Genomic DNA, 19,065 nt, shown 5'->3' with positions numbered 1-19,065 from the left:
TGGCGGTGCGGTCCCCTACGGCACTGCGTAGGATCCTACGGTCTTGGCGTGCATCCGTGCGTCGCTGCGGTCCGGTCCCAGGTCGACGGGCACGTGCACCTTCCGCCGACCACTGGCGACAACATCGATGTACTGTGGAGACCTCACGCCCCACGTGTTGAGCAATTCGGCGGTACGTCCACCCGGCCTCCCGCATGCCCACTATACGCCCTCGCTCAAAGTCCGTCAACTGCACATACGGTTCACGTCCACGCTGTCGCGGCATGCTACCAGTGTTAAAGACTGCGATGGAGCTGTGTATGCCACGCCAAACTGGCTGACACTGACGGCGGCGGTGCACAAATGCTGCGCAGCTAGCGCCATTCGACGGCCAACACCGCGGTTCCTGGTGTGTCCGCTGTGCCGTGCGTGTGATCATTGCTTGTACAGCCCTCTCGCAGTGTCCGGAGCAAGTATGGTGGGTCTGACACACCGGTGTCAATGTGTTCTTTTTTCCATTTCCAGGAGTGTATTCTCACTGTTCCCTATAGAATGACCAGTTTCAGATAAATGCTACGCTAGAGAAGTTTTGTTCCGTGTCTGTGAATGTTCTTTACACCTTACTTTAAAAGAGCGGCCCGTTTGACCGATATATTATATGTCACGGTTACTGCAATCAATCCTGTATACTCCAGAGTCATGGAGTGTGTGTGTATGCATGCTGTTTGTTGTATGTTTCTTTAGCCTAATGTAAGGGCGCGTGACGTCATTTGCAGTAAATGTCGCAGCTTGTGATTTTAGATTATTTACATGACCATCCAGAAACGGTATTGTGAAATCGGTTTACGAAATCAGTTTTGGGAACCTCTATAAATATAGTGTATGTAGAGTAGTAACTACAGTTATGTTTTATGGCAGTCAGATAGATTTTATGACCTGGAAAATGCCAACTTATTATTACGTGCTTGAGTGAAATATTCCCGGGATGAAATCTGGCGATAAAAGTATTTGGTCTTAGGTCCTACCATGCTATATTGCTTTTTTCGGTTCGTGATTGCTGAAACGTTTCAGGCAATGAGAGACTGGAATCGATTTACTAGACTTAGAGTCGATTGAAATAAGGTTCTTCAAGATGAGATATTATACCAACTGATGCCTGGAAGACACCTTTCTAAAATATCTGCTGAAGTGAACGTCACGTTGCGGCAAAGAAACGTGGAATATTCTAATAATTGGGTGTTGGAACACGATGGAACGTACCTGTGGGCCACCTGAGTGTTCCACTAAGCAGGCTGTAGAAAAATCACACGCTATTTCGACAAATACACTCGTTCGGTGAGCACTTATTTTAACAACCAATTTTTACTATCCGTTGAGGTACTTTCTGGCAGACCAGCCTCCGATGCTGGATAGCGGTTTTGAGAGTTTTTCCCGCTGTTTCATCCTCCCTTCTCCCCATATCCCCAATTCCATTGTGAGGATTGTGGAGTGATGGGCGGCGGTACACGGAAGGATCGCCGTTATACGACCCGTGAGCTCTGACATCTGTGTGCATAGATGTTCGGACCGTGTCGTGCTTTCAGTAACATCAGAATCGGGTTCCACGCTTTAAACGAGCACTGTGGCGTAGCGGTTAAGAAAACTGCATTCAGGAAGAGGAGGATTCGGTGTCCCCTTCTTTCCTTAAACCTCTTCATGTGGATTCTAGGAAGGTTTCATCCTCCACGACTTAATTCCTCACTTTTGCCCGTATTAGCTAGTGCCTCGATGGTAGCAACTTTCATATCAGCGGACACTGTGGTTTTCCTCTGTCGGTGCTTGCTTCTGGAATCCTAGCCAGTGCTAAAGTACCTAAGTGTAGGGTCGTATTAGAGATAGTTTTCATTTTATTGGTCGTAGAACGGTAAAGATTACGCTATCTCTTTACCCGAAGTTGTACTCGTAAAATAAAGAAGCAAAAACATTTTATATTCTTTATGACTGAGAATAAACTTGTCATTCACATAAGTTCTGCTACGAAAAGACACGGCAAATGCCCCGTCTCATTTGGTTCTAGATAGGAGATCTTCACATATTTACTGCGGTGGTTGTCAATCACTGTACATCCAGAGCGTCGCCGGGGTTTAAGAGGATCCTTCAGACCCTCGTATTATCAACTTGCTGATAGAGCGCGCACTGCTTGCGTAAACTCAGTGTATCTTGAGTAAACTAATCTGTTCAGTATCAGTACTTTCTCGTTATCGAGTCAATATAAGAACTGACTTGCCTTGTAGTCTCCAACGGTCAGTGGCCTCTTCAACACGAGAATGTCAAAAAAGATTTAAAGTTTCCGTATTGGATAATTCATTAACAACACTCTCTGCTCATATTCTATGGAGCAACGTCTTCGATGCCTTCACACATTCACTTATTTAAAACTATTAAGACTTAATGAATCATATATGTTATTTATTATAAATAAAAATTTTCAGTCCAAATCACATAGCTTTTTGTTTCAGTGGTGATTATCGGTCTCTGTTGCTTAACCAATTTCAAGTCCATATGAGGAGATGAGGAGTCAGTGCCCGTATAAACACTTTACTTTATGATGTTCCGTTTAGTATCATATGCGGAAAGACAAAATTGCGGATACTATTCACCGAAGGTTACATAAAGGAAACGTAGATTTCGAAGCGATAGACTTCATTCGACACGTTTCTATGTTCTGAAGAGGAAATTCTCGTATATATTGTCTATTGCAAAGAATCTTCAAGATGGAATGTACGTAGATGTAGCTCCTGTAGTGTCACAAAGCGGACTCCTACAGCAGGCGCAGTCATAGGTAATGTCTAATTTGGCTACGCATTGTGTTAATTGACTATTATTTAATATATTTAATCTTTTCTTCCACAACCTTCAGGTGTTTCCCCTCTCGTGAGGCGAGTGAGCGACGCTGCCGACTGGGGTTCGTCCGCTGCCTAAAGATGTTAAGAGCACAAGCTATAAGACGCAGCGTAGAATTTTTAGCAACGAACTGCTGTTAGCTGTTTTTATGGATCACAACGGATAGTTATTTGTTTTAATGGATCTCAAAAGGAATAAGACATGTTAGTTAGCTCCTTTGAGTAAAATGTACAATCGAGTTTACCAAAAAGTATGCATTATACATTAGCAAAAAAAAAAAAAAAGTTTTGACTGTTTTTACGTAGTAGTAATGGAAAAGAGACCCCAACTAAATCTTTTCCTGTCAGCTGCCTTTTTTTCAGAATGGGCTGGACTTGATACTGAAAAAAAATCTCAAGGCAGAGAACCACTATACTCCGTCCAGTCACAACAGAAACATTACTTTATAGTCATGGACCAGTTCTCGAGTCCAGCAGGCTCATCTTCAGAAGAAGCATTAAGAAAATAACATATTCATGTTTGTAGCATGATGATTGGTACTGGAGGATGATTCACTGTGGTTACAATATTGGAAATTCCTTACCGCCTTTTGTGTTCGTTATATGACAAATTTTGTCGAAAATCAAGTGAAGAAAACGTGTGTTTTTCGACGCAGTATGTCGTATAACCATCACATAAAACGACACATTAAAGTCTTTCCTATCTTATAGGAATTTAATTGATGAAAGGAGAAAATATAAAAATGCAGTAAGTGAAACAGGCAGAAAGGAGTACAAACGTCTCAAAAATGAGATCGACAGGAAGTGCAAAATGGCTAAACAGGGATGGCTATAGGACAAATGTAAGGATGTAGAGACCTATCTCACTAGGGGTAAGATAGATACCGCCTACAGGAAAATTAAAGAGACCTTTGGAGATAAGAGAACAACTTGTATGAATATCAAGAGCTCAGATGGAAACCCAGTTCTAAGCAAAGAAGGGAAAGCAGAAAGGTGGAAGGAGTATATAGAGGGTCTATACAAGGGCGATGTACTTGAGGACAATATTATGGAAATGGAAGAGGATGTAGATGAAGATGAAATGGGAGATACGATACTGCGTGAAGAGTTTGACAGAGCACTGAAAGACCTGAGTCGAAACAAGGCCCCCGGAGTAGACAATATTCCATTGGAACTACTGACGGCCGTGGGAGAGCCAGTCCTGACAAAACTCTACCATCTGGTGAGCAAGATGTATGGAACAGGCGAAATACCCTCAGACTTCAAGAAGAATATTATAATTCCAATCCCAAAGAAAGCAGGTGTTGAAAGATGTGAAAATTACCGAACTATCAGCTTAATAAGTCACAGCTGCAAAATACTAACACGAATTCTTTACAGACGAATGGAAAAACTAGTAGAAGCCAACCTCGGGGAAGATCAGTTTGGATTCCGTAGAAACACTGGAACACGTGAGGCAATACTGACCTTACGACTTATCTTAGAAGAAAGATTAAGGAAAGGCAAACCTACGTTTCTAGCATTTGTAGACTTAGAGAAAGCTTTTGACAATGTTGACTGGAATACTCTCTTTCACATTTTAAAGGTGGCAGGGGTAAAACACAGGGAGCGAAAGGCTATTTACAATTTGTACAGAAACCAGATGGCAGTTATAAGAGTCGAGGGACATGAAAGGGAAGCAGTGGTTGGGAAGGGAGTAAGACAGGGTTGTAGCCTCTCCCCGATGTTGTTCAATCTGTATATTGAGCAAACAGTAAAGGAAACAAAGGAAAAATTCGGAGTAGGTATTAAAATTCATGGAGAAGAAATAAAAACTTTGAGGTTCGCCGATGACATTGTAATTCTGTCAGAGACAGCAAAGGACTTGCAAGAGCAGTTGAATGGAATGGACAGTGTCTTGAAAGGAGGATATAAGATGAACATCAACAAAAGCAAAACAAGGATAATGGAATGTAGTCTAATTAAGTCGGGTGATGCTGAGGGAATTAGATTAGGAAATGAGGCACTTAAAGTAGTAAAGGAGTTTTGCTATTTGGGGAGCAAAATAACTGATGATGGTCGAAGTAGAGAGGATATAAAATGTAGGCTGGCAATGGCAAGGAAAGCGTTTCTGAAGAAGAGAAATTTGTTAACATCCAGTATTGATTTAAGTGTCAGGAAGTCATTTCTGAAAGTATTCGTATGGAGTGTAGCCATGTATGGAAGTGAAACATGGACGATAAATAGTTTGGACAATAAGAGAATAGAAGCTTTCGAAATGTGGTGCTACAGAAGAATGCTGAAGATTAGATGGGTAGATCACATAACTAATGAGGAAGTATTGAATAGGATTGGGGAGAAGAGAAGTTTGTGGCACAACTTGACCAGAAGAAGGGATCGGTTGGTAGGACATGTTCTGAGGCATCAAGGGATCACCAATTTAGTATTGGAGGGGAGCGTGGAGGGTAAAAATCGTAGAGGGAGACCAAGAGATGAATACACTAAGCAGATTCAGAAGGATGTAGGTTGCAGTAGGTACTGAGAGATGAAAAAGCTTGCACAGGATAGAGTAGCATGGAGAGCTGCATCAAACCAGTCTCAGGACTGAAGACCACAACAACAACAACATCTTATAGCCACAATGAAACAAAGCACCATTACCCAGCATCATGCTAAAAACTTGAATAAGTAAACTATTATATGCCTCGTCTGAAGATTAGCCAAAAAACACTTAAAACCAGTTAGTGGAAATAAAGAGATATATCACAAGTGACTGGTCGCAGTTACCTGTATTTATGTTTCGTTTAATATACAGTTACGAGGTTTTACAGTCCCCATTTCTGATCAGCTTAATCTTCAAAATCTCTCTGTCGTACCCAGTCACCTGATATCCATCCACTGAGCATATTTCGCTCATATTTGTCCTTTTTACGACGGAGTTAAACTTTGTACTCAGATAGAAGTTATCTGGATTGCCACTGCTCAGGGACACATCCAAGGTCTGTTTTAATTTGACGCTACAGATTAAATAGGTACGTATCACTGTATGGCTCTAAGCACTATGGGACGTAACTTCTGAGGTCATCAGAAGTCGATCTTGTCAGTATCGATGACGAAAGCAGACAAAAAAATGGCTCTGAGCACTATGGGACTTAACATCTGAGGTCATCAGTCCCCTAGAACTTAGAACTACTTAGACCTAACCAACCTAAGGACATCACACACATCTATGCCCGAAGCAGGGTTCTAACCTGCGACCGTATCGGTCGCGCGGTTCCAGACTGTAGCGCCTAGAACCGCTCGGCCAACCCAGCCGGCAAAGCAGACAGAAATCGTAGAGATTCTCCTTTCTTGGAATGTCTCAGTGCCCGCGTCCTACTCGCACCTGCCCAATTTTTCTTTCTTTTTGTGTCATATTATCCAACTGTCTGTCTGTCTCTCTGTCTGTCTGTTAAGACCGGGTGGACGTACCAAGCTGAAATTTATGTTACGTGCTAAAATCTATGGTCCATCTGTGGGAGAAAAAACTGAAGCATCTACGCCAATGCAGTCGAAAGATGCGACCATTTATGTTACATACTTTCATATTTTGCCATTATCAGTATCGATAACAGCCCAAGTCGTTGAAATTCTCGATTCTTGGGATGGATATACTACCTATATATACGTAATTAAGTTTGTACTGAAACATTCGTGCGCGAGTCCTATTCTCACATTTTTAAAGCAGAGTCCTCAACATTTTAATTAAATGCAGTACGGGGAAGTCATTTAACCATATTGGTCGAGCGGGTGGAGCACTTCACTCTGGCCCTGGAGGACCACGATTCAATTCCGGAGAGCGACCGGTACTTTTTTTGTTTACTGTATTGCAAATGTTCGTATAGGGTATGTGTTATCTGTTCATGCTGGTGCAAATTTCATGTTACTCTAAGCAAATGACGTAGTGTCTATAAGCGTCTATCGTCACTCTCACATCCGGTAGAACAAAGGTTTAATTACCAGTCAAGCCACCACTTTGTTTTAGGCTTTTTGTGGTTTCCCTAAATCGCTTAAGATAATTGTCGGGATTACCTTAGTGCTGACAGGTCGTTATGCTGTAGCTTTCAATTTCCTCCTTCTGTTCACCACTCTCATGTTTTGACTACGAAGGTGTTCTATGACCACAGACTTTGAAGATGTAGTCATGAACAAATTATTAACTACATCCTGGGGCTTTCTACTGGTAGCAATTTCTTCTGGGAACTTACGTACGTCAGAAATGCGTCCAACATCGTTGCCTCACCTGAAATAAAGCAGGGAAAAATAACGACTGTGAAGGATTAATACCATATTTCTTGCAGTAGTTTTTAGGAGGCTTTCGTGGGCATCATCACGAAAAATAACAAGACAATCGGGGAGCACATTTTTGGATACATGATGTCAGATATGCGCTACAGTTGAGAAGTACAGCGAATAGTAAAGCTTCTAAGACATGCAGCCATGTTGTCAAACTAGACATACTGTAGAAACACAGAATGGAAATAGATCACCTTTTACAGCAGTTGGTAGTTTCCTTGCCTCAGGAAGAAGGAATGTCCCCTGAGTCTCTATACTTGAATCCAATAATTAATTGCTATTGAATTGTTACCAGAACTATGACAGAAATTTTGTGACTGGCGAGGAAGACAATGTTGATGATGTAAGTCGAAGTTAATCCTCTGTATGTCCAAAATGGCAATGATAATTATTATGTAGTCTACGCATTAGGCAGATCCATCGCAACAAGCTCGTCGTTTTCCAGTCTGTCCGGTTTTCCGCCATCCTTTTCGTGGCTGCGTGTGATGCACTTATCTTGATATTATCAATTAGCTGGTATCTTCTTCTACCTCTGGCCTTCTTCCAAGTCAACATTTCTTCTAGTATTTCCTTCATTATGCAGTCATTTCTCACGCAGTGTCCCAGTCCGTTTCTTTTCCTCATTTAAATTGGTTCCAGTATATATCTTTTCTCGTTCACCATTTGCGACACAGCCTCAGTCCATATTTTATCTGTGCGTTTCAAACCTTCAGTTCTTCTCCAGATGCACGTATCATGTGTAGATACCGTAAACGGCAACACTCCGCACAAAACACTTCACTAAACTTTTCCTTAATTGAAACTTCCTGGCAGATTAAAACTGCATGCTGGATCGAGACTCGAACTCAGTGCCTTTGCCTTTCGCGAGCAGGTGCTCTACAGGCTGTTACCCAAGCACGACTCCCGATCCGCCCTCACAGCTCTAATTCTGCCAGTACTTCGTGTCCTGGAAACGTTTTCCTTAACGTTTTATTTAACTCACTGCCCCCGTCCAGTAAAACATTTCTTTTGCAAACACTATCCTTGTGTTGTTTCTTGATTACGTACTATGTTATTGGCAATTTTGCATCCTAGATACCTGAGGTACCGTAGAAACTTGTTCCACTTACTCGGAAGTTACCTACCTCTTTCGTCAGCGGGCCGGGCAACGGACATAAAGACGAGCGCGGGCTGCATTGTCATTCTGTGCAGTACTTGCAAGCTGGAGTGAACGCTCTGGGAAAAAAGACGAGAAACAAAGTTTAGCATTTTGTGTTAATCAGGGATGAGTGACATGAAATACACAAAAGACAAGCACAACCAACATATTTACTTACTAAGAAAATTTTCAAAGAAGATGATATTAGTAAAAAGATAGTTGCATCGGACGTAGTGTGCTCATATCCGACTCTCTCGAACTACCGTGTCGTTACACATTCTGTCAATGGTCAGCGCTGTCCACAGAAAGTGGTTCTCCTGCAAATTTACATGAAGTGTGGAGATCCTGAGGGAAGGGGAAGATTTATGAAACTGACGCTTGGCTTTCTAGATATCATCAATGTTTGGTTTGGTATTGCTGCATCCAATCAAGCGAATTGTTTTCAGCTACTCATCACACACTCTCGTTCGATGCGCAGACATAACATAACATATTTTCTCACAGACGTAAGTTGTTCCAAATACTGAATCCGGAACAGCGACATCAGTTCAGTTCAGTTTCGAAACTCGACATCAGATAAGCATCAGTAAAATTCGCCGTTTTCTTTCTCTGTGCTTCTCTTTCAACAATTCATCTGCTTGCAAATCGACCAGCGCCAACTGTAGTTCAGCTAGGACTTCATTAAGATTAGTATCACATGGATTCTGGAACATAAGAATTTCTGTCAAGATCTGGAAGATTCTCCAAAAATTGCTCCAACTTACGAATAATTTTTTTCGAAAAATCAAAGTTGACACTTTCTGGGATTTTAGCATGAGACCTTTTGAAACAGAGAAAATGAGAATTTTTTTTTCCAACATTTTGTGGTACAGACAATGACAGCTTTCTCCGAAATCCCTTGATGATTCTGTAGAGATAACGCAGTGCTTATCCCTTCGCTGAAGCATCAAGTTTAGTTCATTCATATGGGATGTGATGTCGATCAAAAATGAGAATTTTGACAGTCAGGTGGGATCTGACAGCTATGGATCAGCTCTATCTTTTTCAATGAGAAAACAAATATTTCGTTTCGGAGCTTGTAAAAAACGTTACAGGACCTGACGGCAACTGAGCCAAGTGCGTCCTGAGCTTTGAACATAGGAGCCTGGAGATTTACGCTGTTGTGGGGAGATCTCTTAGTATTCTAAACAGAATATTTAAATGTAAATTGTATCACAACTTCTCGCATTACATATGTTTTATCAAGCAAATGCGCAGTCAGATCTAATGAACCGACGTCGAAGGCTGGATTCTGCCCGCTTGTCGATCGCTGCACAAACTCATCACAAATTTACTGCTTTATCTTCCTTGATTGGTTCGTGAAAATCGTTGCCTTGAGACAACAGAGATAGCGAAATTCAGTTTCTCAGTAACTCGTTTTCTTCGCCTTGTTAGAGAGGTCGACCAGATAATCACGGTAACTACTGTTACGACTGTTAAATCTTCATCACCATCATCACTACAACCAGCATCGTTACCACCACCACCACCACCACCACTAACATCATCATACCATCATAATCAGCCGCAACAGCTGCAGCAAAAGCAGTAGCAGCCATTTGATAGCCAGAAAGGTCTTCTATGTACATTTCTATGCATTGTGACCTCATCCATACTAATCTAATAATATCTATCCACTTTGTATTATGTCGACGTCCCTGTCTTTTCTTATCTTTTGGAATCCACCAAAGAACGCCCTTGGTCCACCTACCACTCATTTACCTGGTGGCTGCTGCATATCCCCCCCCCCCCCACCTCCCCCCCATACACATACACCCCACCCCTTCCTCATCTCACTGTCCGTCTCTTGGGACTATTCTCAACATGCATCTGTCCATCGCTCGCAGAACGGCTAACAGAGTTCGTATTAAAGGTCCTTGTCTAACAACTGTAAGCCAAAAACTGTTGATACACAGTAACTGTGTATACGTCTCTATTTCTGTTTAATCAAACTTTGTGTAGCAAGCTGTTACAGAATTAACTGTGCACGGCCGACAACTTAATGCGATATAAATATAAATCTCTACTCCACAAGCCATCTTACGGTGTGTGACGGAGAATACGCCCCCCTCTTCACTGTTCCATTAACAGAAACCAAGATAATCCTAAATCAGAAAATTTGAACCCCGTTCTTCCTGAGTGCGAATGTAGTGAGTACAATAGCTGTCTAACGGTTTAGGATAGCGAAGTATATGAGTAATGTGAGGACTTTCATGAAGGACCCCAAAGGAAAACCTTCATCAGATACTAAGTGAATCATATAAGATACAGAGGATTTCAACAAAGCATGATGTTTCGGAGAGTATAAAAAAGAGTGAGAATACAGTTGTGTGAATTATTAGCTTTAATTCAACAGTGAAAAGCAATGCTCTGTTTATGTAGCGTAAATAACTTTTTTTGTTTGGTGAGCTGTTATTTTAATATAGTGTAAGTCGTACATACAGTACTTGACAATGTTTTCATAGTCTCCTTTGTGAATTAATAAATATCAGATACAGGGTATACAGAATAAATATTTCATTCTGCAGCAATATTTTTGCTGTTGTAAACCTTAATGGTTTTCTCAGACTGACACTCGACTACGAAGCCCAGCTTTTTGGGCAACGCCATTCTCAACTGATCTCCCCAGGAACAACTCACCACCCGCCTCTGTACTTCAACTTTCCATGAGCTCTCTGTTACATTCAAATATCCTCAAACTTCGCCGCATGTCTTACTCGACCTACACATATGAGAAAAAGGGTATTTGCGGAGAACGGCTTAGACACAGACATAAATAACCGACAAATTATCTTAATACTTATAACATCCACGGTAAATGTCAGTTTGTCCCCCGAAAACACTAATTAATCAAAGCGGTTATTGACAGATAACACGCCACGGAAAGATGTGAAGATTTTAGCACTTTTTGAGTACGGCGCAAGTAGAGTTGAAATCGATATATTACTTACAGTAATGAAACAGCTGAATTTCCCAAACAGTGCAATAATGTGGTTGTTCAGCTACCTTACGAGCGTTGTTATACAGCTATAAACTCCAAAATATAAAGTTACGTAATTAATTTTTTATTTGTTTGTAGATACATATCTGCAGTCCTAGTAGGCTCTATATGTTGAAATCCCCTTGCCAAATACAGTAGCTCATCTCTAGAGGAGCCAAAATACACTGACGAGACAAATATTATGACCACTGTCCACCGCGAGGTTTATGACGCCTGCGGGCGCTGAGGACGCGTGAAGCGGTGAGAGAAGTATATGAGCAGAGCACATACGAATGGGGAATGATTCTAGGGAGGGTAAGTGACGCAAAGCAGAATTCCGCCGACACAAGCGACTTTGACATTAGCCAGATTGTTGTGGTCCAGTGCCTGGGAGCGAGCATCTCGGAAACGGTGAAGCTGGTTGGCTGTTCGATTGATACTGTCTCGAACATGTATGGCAAGCGGTTGAAGAATGCTGAAACCACGAACAGGCGACAAAAGTTGGACGTCCATACCTCATCACACAACGTTGGGATCGGAAGTTTTCCCTGTCTCTAAAGCAGGACAGGCAGCGATCTGTGGCAGATCTTACGACAGAGGACAGTGCTGGCGCAGGCACGAGTGTTTTGGAACACATCGTTCAGCGCACAGTGTTGCACATGGTGTTTCGCAGCAGAGGCCTCCCATGTTAACGCAACAACATCATCAGCTATGATTACAGTGGGCACGGGATCATCGACACTGCATTGCGGATCAATGGAGTTGGGTCGCCTGGTCGGATGAATCCCGTGTATTGTTAAACCAGGCCGATAGTCGTATCCAGGTACTCCGTCATGCAGGCTGACGGCTGTTCGAAACAAGTAGCGCACGAAGGACGGAGGCCGGTGGGAGCGATATTACACTACTGACCATTAAAACTGCTGCACCAACAAGAAATTCAGATCATAAACTGGTATTTATTGGACTAATATAATATAATAGAACTGACATGTGATTACATTTTCACGCACTTTGGTTGCATAGATCCTGAGAAATCAGTACCCAGAAGAACCACCTCTGGCCGTAATAACGGCCTTGATACGCCTAGGCATTGAGTCAAACAGAGCTTGGATGGCGTGTCCATGCAGCTTCAAACGATGCCACAGTTCATCAAGAGTAGTGACTGGCGTATTGTGACGAGCCAGTTGCTCGGCCACCATTGAACATGCGTTTTCAGTTGGTGAGAGATCTGGAGAATGTGCTAGCCAGGGCAGCAGTCGAACATTTTCTGTATCCGGGAAGGGCCGTACAGGACCTGCAACATGCGGTCGTGCATTATCCTGCTGAAATCTAGGGTTTCGCAGGGATCGAATGAAGGGTAGAGCCACAGGTCGTAAAACATCTGAAATGTAAGGCCCACTGTTCAAAGTGCCGTCAATGCGAACAAGAGGTGACCGAGACGTGTAATCAATGGCACCCCATACCATCACGCCGGGTGATACGCCAGTATGGCGATGACGAGAACACGCTTCCAATGTGCGTTCACCGCGATGTCGCCAAACACGGACGCAACCATCATGATACTGTGAACAGAACCTGGATTCATCCGAAAAAATGACGTTTTGCCATTCGTGCACCCAGGTTCGTCGTTGAGCACACTATCACAGCCTCTCCTGTCTGTGATGCAGCGTCAAGGGTAACCGCAGCCGTGGTCTCCGAGCTGATAGTCCATGCTGCTGCAAACGTCGTCGAACTGTCCGTGCAGATGGTTGTTGTCTTGCAAACGTCCCCATCTGTTGACTCAGGCATCGAGACGTGGCTGCACGATCTGTTACAGCCATGCGGATAAGATACCTGTCATCTTGACTGCTAGTGATACGAGACCGTTGGGATCCAGCTCGGCGTTCCTTAGTACCCTCCTGAAGCCACCGATTCCATATTCAGCTAACAGTCATTGGATCTCGACCAACGCGAGCAGCAATGTCGCGATACGATAAACCGCAATTGCGATAGGCTACAATCCGACCTTTATCAAAGACGCAAACGTGATGGTGCGCATTTCTCCTCCTTACACGAGGAATCATAACAACGTTTCATCAGGCAAAGCCGGTCAACTGCTGTTTGTGTATGAGAAATCGGTTGAAAACTTTCCTAATGTCAGCACGTTGTAGGTGTCGCCACCGGCGCCAGCCTTGTGCGAATGCTCTGAAAAGCTAATCATTTGCATATCACAGCATGTTCTTCCTGTCGGTTAAATTTCGCGTCTGTAGCACGTCATCTTCGTGGTTTAGCAATTTTAATGGCCAGTAGTGTATGTTATGGGGGACATTCACCTGGGCTTCCATGGGATCTGAGGTAATAATCGAAGGCATCATCACAGTTGTGGATTACGTGAACATTATAAGGGACCACCTGTAACCCCTTATGCCTGATGTTTTCCTCAACAGCTATGGCTTTTTCCAGAGGGATAAATGTCCGTGTCACAAGGCCAGAATCGTGCTGCCGTGCTTTGAGGAGCATGATTGTGAACTCACGTTGATGTCTTGGCCATTAGAATCGGCCTATCTGAATCCGATGAAACCCAACTAGGACACTATCGGCCGCCAGCTCCGCGCCCGCGAACCAACCGCCCGCAAATTACGGGAAGTGTGTGTCCTGTGCGTAGGCACCTAAAACCACGAACGTTTGGAAACCTATCAAGAGCTTTTCGAATCCATGGCACGCAGCATCGCTGCTGAATTGTGTTCCAGAAGTGGACCAACACGCTTTTCAGTAGGTTGTCATAATGTTTTGGCTCATCGGTGTAAAATAGCACAGGACATTGATTAAGTGAAGTGAAAGCAGATAACAACAAATTGCTTTGGTTAAGAAAAATAATCAAGGAAACATGTGATCCTATGAGTCTTCCCGGGTTCGTTCCCTGGTGAGTTGCTTTTCCCCGTGAACACAATGATATTTCGGTTTCGTTTCATTGTATCAACTTTCACTTATGTGCTGGCAGATTCCAACTGTATCTAACGCTAGCCCTAAAGGGATTGTTGCTACCGTATCATCTATATCATGTATGAACTACTATTTTTTTTTAATATACTGTGGGCACCATACCTGGAGTCTTAAAATAAAGAATATAAAGTCACAGGGTATGTTCATATCTATGCGAAAGATGATTACCAACCATTTCCGTGAAACATTTTCTCACATACCGCTTGACGGTAACCAATATCCCGATATAAACTGCGAAGAGAAAACTGTCACAGCATGTAAGAAATAACTGTCTTGCTTATATACAATTAAAAAATAGAAAAAAAGTATTTCCACCTAAAATGAATCGCCAGCCGGAGTGGCCGTGCGGTTCTAGGCGCTACAGTCCACAGCCAAGCGACCGCTACGGTCGCAGGTTCGAATCCTACCTCGGGCATGGATATGTGAGATGTCCTTAGGTTAGTTAGGTTTAATTAGTTCTAAGTTCTAGGCGACTGATGACCTCAGAAGTTAAGTCGCCTAGTGTTCAGAGACATTTTGAACCCCTAAAATGAATCAAAAAAATAATGCAATATATTTAGTTCTGTCTAATCTGTACGCTTTTGATATATTTCAACGCGGCATAACCTACGGAAAATGGAGTCAACTCGAGCTAGCCATGAATGATTTAGACCTAGGCACAGCATTTGGGCCGGCCGGAGTGACCGAGCGGTTAAAGGCGCTACAGTCTGGAACCGCCCGACCGCTACGGTCGCAGGTTAGAATCCTGCCTCGGGCATGGATGTGTGTGATGTCCTTAGGTTAGTTAGGTTTAAGTAGTTCTAAGTTCTAGGGGACTGATGACCACAGCAGTTAAGTCCCATAGTGCTCAGAGCCATTTGAACCATTTTTGAACAGCATTTGGCAGTTTGATCAAATCAGTCTGTATTACGTTCATTTGGGGTGGATGCAACTGGACAGGTGATATGATTTTCATACGCCCTGTTTTCTTGATCGGTTTCTTAGTTACTGGTGTTCTAAATAGCTCTCCTTGCATATCAAATGCCCACTATAATTATATGAGAAATGAAAATGATTATATGGCGTTAAAGGCCAGGAGACCCAGTCTGTTGTTCGCTAGCCTAGTGCAAGTCTATTTGACATCACTTGGGCGACTTGTGCGTTTTTGTGATGCAGATGACATGAAATTATGGAAACAACATAAGCACCAAGTCCACGAGCGAAGATGATTTCCGACCTGACTGGGAATCAAACGTGGGACAAACGCAACTTAGAGGCGATGACTCTAAGAACTGCACCGCAAGCTACAGGTATAATTCCGTAACTGCAGTGCAAGATCTGGTGCGTCCAGTGTTTTGACTGTACCTACGCAGACACTAAAACTTCCTCCATTTCAGGTGTACGGCTCGGGAACAAACTACCCTGTAATCTGCGAATGACCCAAAACCACTCTGCGTGCAAGAAGTGATTAAAGCTTCTTCTTTTGCCATGGACTTAGTTTACCTTTCCCTATATTCCAGTTGTGTTCTTTCAGTCCAACAGTGAGTTAATATTAGAGTTACACTATCAACGTTATCCCAGCTTTCCTCATACATTATCTGTTTCGTTTTTATTTGTTCATCTAATCTGCTCACTTTATCCTATTATTTCTCGCTCGTCGCCGGACCAGTCAACTTCTACTGCAGATTAAATTTATTCTGTACTGCTCCCACGCATTTCCTATACATTTGCCAAATCTTGGGAACAGCAGTTCCCGTAGTAAACACGACTAAAGCTAAGAAGAAAAGGTGATTATTTATTATTACTAGGGAGTTCAGTAAGTAATGCAAGATATTTTTTTCTGGAATGAGGTTGATTTTACTGAAGATTCCAATATACCACATTATTCACCAGTACTTTGGCTACAGACACTATTTTCAACACAATCTTCGTTCAATGCGACGACCTTATGGCACCTTACTGGGAGGACCATTATGCTCCGATAGTACTACTCTACTGGTCGACGTCGGGGCCAAACGTCTTGCTGCATCAACAAAATCCCCATCATCCACGAAGTGCTTCCCGCGTAGTGAATCCTTCATTGGTCGAAACAGATGGAAGTCGGAAGGTGCGAGATCCCAGCTGTATGAGGAAGAACAGCCCAATTAAGTGTCGTGAGCTCCTCTCGTGCGCGCAGTCTTGTGTGAGGCCTTGCATTGTCATGAAGAAGGAGAAATTCGTTTTCATTTTTGTGGCGACGAACACAGTGAACTCGTCAGTTTCCTGCCGGCCGCAGTGGCCGGGTGGTTCTAGGCGCTTCAGTCTGGAACAGCGCGACCGCTACGGTCGCAAGTTCGAATCCTTCCTCGGGCATGGACGTGTGTGATGTCCTTAAGTTAGTTAGGTTTAAGTAGTTCTATGTCTAGGGTACTGATGGCCTTAGATGTTAAGTGCCATAGTGCTCAGAGCCATTTGAACCATTTGTCAGTTTCCTGACGGTAGCTGAGTACAGTTCAGATTTGATCGTTGCACCCTAAGGCAGGATATCAAACAGAACGACCCCTTTAGAGTCCCAGAAAACCGTCGCTATTACTTTACTGTTTGAGGGTGAGGTTTTGAACTTTTTCTTCGGAGGAGGCGTAGTGTGGCACCACTCCATGAACTGCCGTCTTGTTTCCTGTTCGAAGCGATGAACACGTATTTCATCCCCCGTGACGATATTCGACAAAAACTGCGCAAGCGATTCTTCACAGGTGGTCCATCGTTGCTTGTTATGCTCTCCCGTTAAGCAGATAGGAACTTGGTGGGCACACGACACGCCTTTAAATACAGCAACTGATGGACGAGTGTGTCAGCACTACCAAGAGACATGTCCAGCTTCGTAGCGAGGTGTTTGACTGTGATCGTGGATCACCTCGAATGAGAATGTCCGCACGCACCAGCACTGCAAGAGTCACAGCTGTGACATTGTTGCAGTGATAACAGAAGCCTCACTCAGCGACGAACCGTGCTTTTGTTCACTGACAGGTCTCCATAGACGTTCTGTAAGCGATGCTCCGGTGTTCCGCCAACAGAAACTCAATGGCAGCTCGGTGCTTGCAACGAACCTCCAGTACAGACGCCATTTTGAAGGCTACGTATTACGCTGCCACCTATCGAAACTTCATGGAACTATAGAGGATTCCAGCGGGAATATTCTATGGCGTCCCGCAAAGAATTCCGAATTTTTGTATATTAAACGGGCCGAGAAAAAAAAGTTTTGTATTACTTATTGAAAGGCGCTCGTATTATTTCTGAGTAAAGCTCATATGATATGTATTCGTCAACTTCGTAAGGGTGCCTGGTTACAAGAGAGGAGCTGAAAGCAAGGTGAAGCATGGGCATAAATAAATAAATAGATAAATTTTTATTTTCAAAATGCATCGTTATCACTCTAGTCGAAAGTGAGTTTTTGAGAAAATTCCTGACAGGCTACGATGTCGAGTTCCTAACTGTGAGAAATGTTCTGACGCTACAGGAGGTGCGCGTGCCTGATTGCAGGACGGGTTCGGCCGGCCGGCATGGCCTTTCGTGCCCGTGACGGAGCCGTTCCTGGGCCGCAACATCTCGTTCGTGCCGCAGCCCGTCACCGACATGGTGCAGGCCCTGGGCAGGCGCAAGCTGCAGGACCAGCTGCCCTGGCTCATCGGCACCACCAGCCACGAGGGGCTCCAGCAGGCGCTGGGTGAGTGTCGCCCTCAGCACGAGGCGCCAGTGTTACGAAGTAAGACGTAGTAGGGTGTATATTTGTGTTATTATAGAGTGACAGTACACGCAAGGTTCCTGTTGGAAGTCCTTTACACGTCGCATAAACTGTATGTATATCAACTCCTACCTGGAATCTTATGTAGATGATAGTCACCCCTTCGCAGTAGGTAGCGTAGGCCGCTGGCTCGTGGCACTGATGATGCTGTATGTTGTAAAGTCTGGCAAGAACCTGACTATTCGCTGTTAAATAACGTCATAAATCACTTTGGTGCTGGATATTAATCCAGGTGTACTCCAGACTTCACTGTACATAGATGTTATACCATTTTCCTAAATCCAACACATAAATGAAATGATACACTACGATCGTACAAACTGTTGTGGCCGAGCGGTTCTAGGCACTCCAGTTCGGAACCGCGCTGCTGCTACGGTCGCAGGCTCGAATCCTGCCTCGGGCACGGACGTGTGTGATGTTCTTAGGTTAGTTAGGTTTAAGTAGTCCTAAGTCTAGGGGACTGATGACCTCAGATGTTAAGTCCCGTAGTGCTCAGAGCCATTTGAACCATTTTTAAACACACTCACGACCAAGTCTCTCTACATCATCGCGACTGGATTGCAATTTACCAGTCGTCTTTTAATATTTAACTGTTCTTTAGAAGTTTGTGACGACCGCGTTCGGCATGCATCCATCAGCACCGTATGCCCCCACTCGACTCATATTGCCTCGCAACCGAGTTCTTGGCCTGGAAGCTGCAAAAAGAATCCTCTCCACCAATCAGGGTCTGGGATTCTCTTTGCTTCTATATACGGTAGGACTCTTCTCAGCCAATGAGACACGAACACTCAGTTTCATGTCACCTGGCTGTCACGTGTACAGTGCCACATCACTGATAATTACGTCAGCCCAATCTACAGCAACTCAACGCTGATACCAATATAATTAAATGTTTCCATGGGATATTTAAGTCTCTTTTGAATATCTACGATGATAATCGAAGCACACGAAATGAATTAAAATTTGTGCTGTGGGCGGGACTCGAACCCGG

General features: G+C 43.6%; 1 protein-coding gene across 1 annotated transcript in view; it reads left to right on the top strand.

The window, feature by feature from the left end:
• The window catches only part of LOC124795933 (venom carboxylesterase-6-like), a 115,789-nt gene extending 97,743 nt beyond the window's left edge, over window positions 1-18,046 (top strand). Inside the window, exon 6 of the mRNA XM_047260013.1 lies at window positions 17,813-18,046. Coding sequence (XP_047115969.1) covers window positions 17,813-18,046 — 234 coding nt within the window. The remainder of the gene's footprint in view (window positions 1-17,812) is intronic.
• The last annotated feature ends 1,019 nt before the right edge of the window (window positions 18,047-19,065 follow it).

The sequence above is a fragment of the Schistocerca piceifrons genome, chromosome 4 (assembly GCF_021461385.2).
Source record: "Schistocerca piceifrons isolate TAMUIC-IGC-003096 chromosome 4, iqSchPice1.1, whole genome shotgun sequence".
Taxonomy (NCBI): domain Eukaryota; kingdom Metazoa; phylum Arthropoda; class Insecta; order Orthoptera; family Acrididae; genus Schistocerca; species Schistocerca piceifrons.
This window is presented reverse-complemented; position numbering and strand designations above follow the sequence as displayed.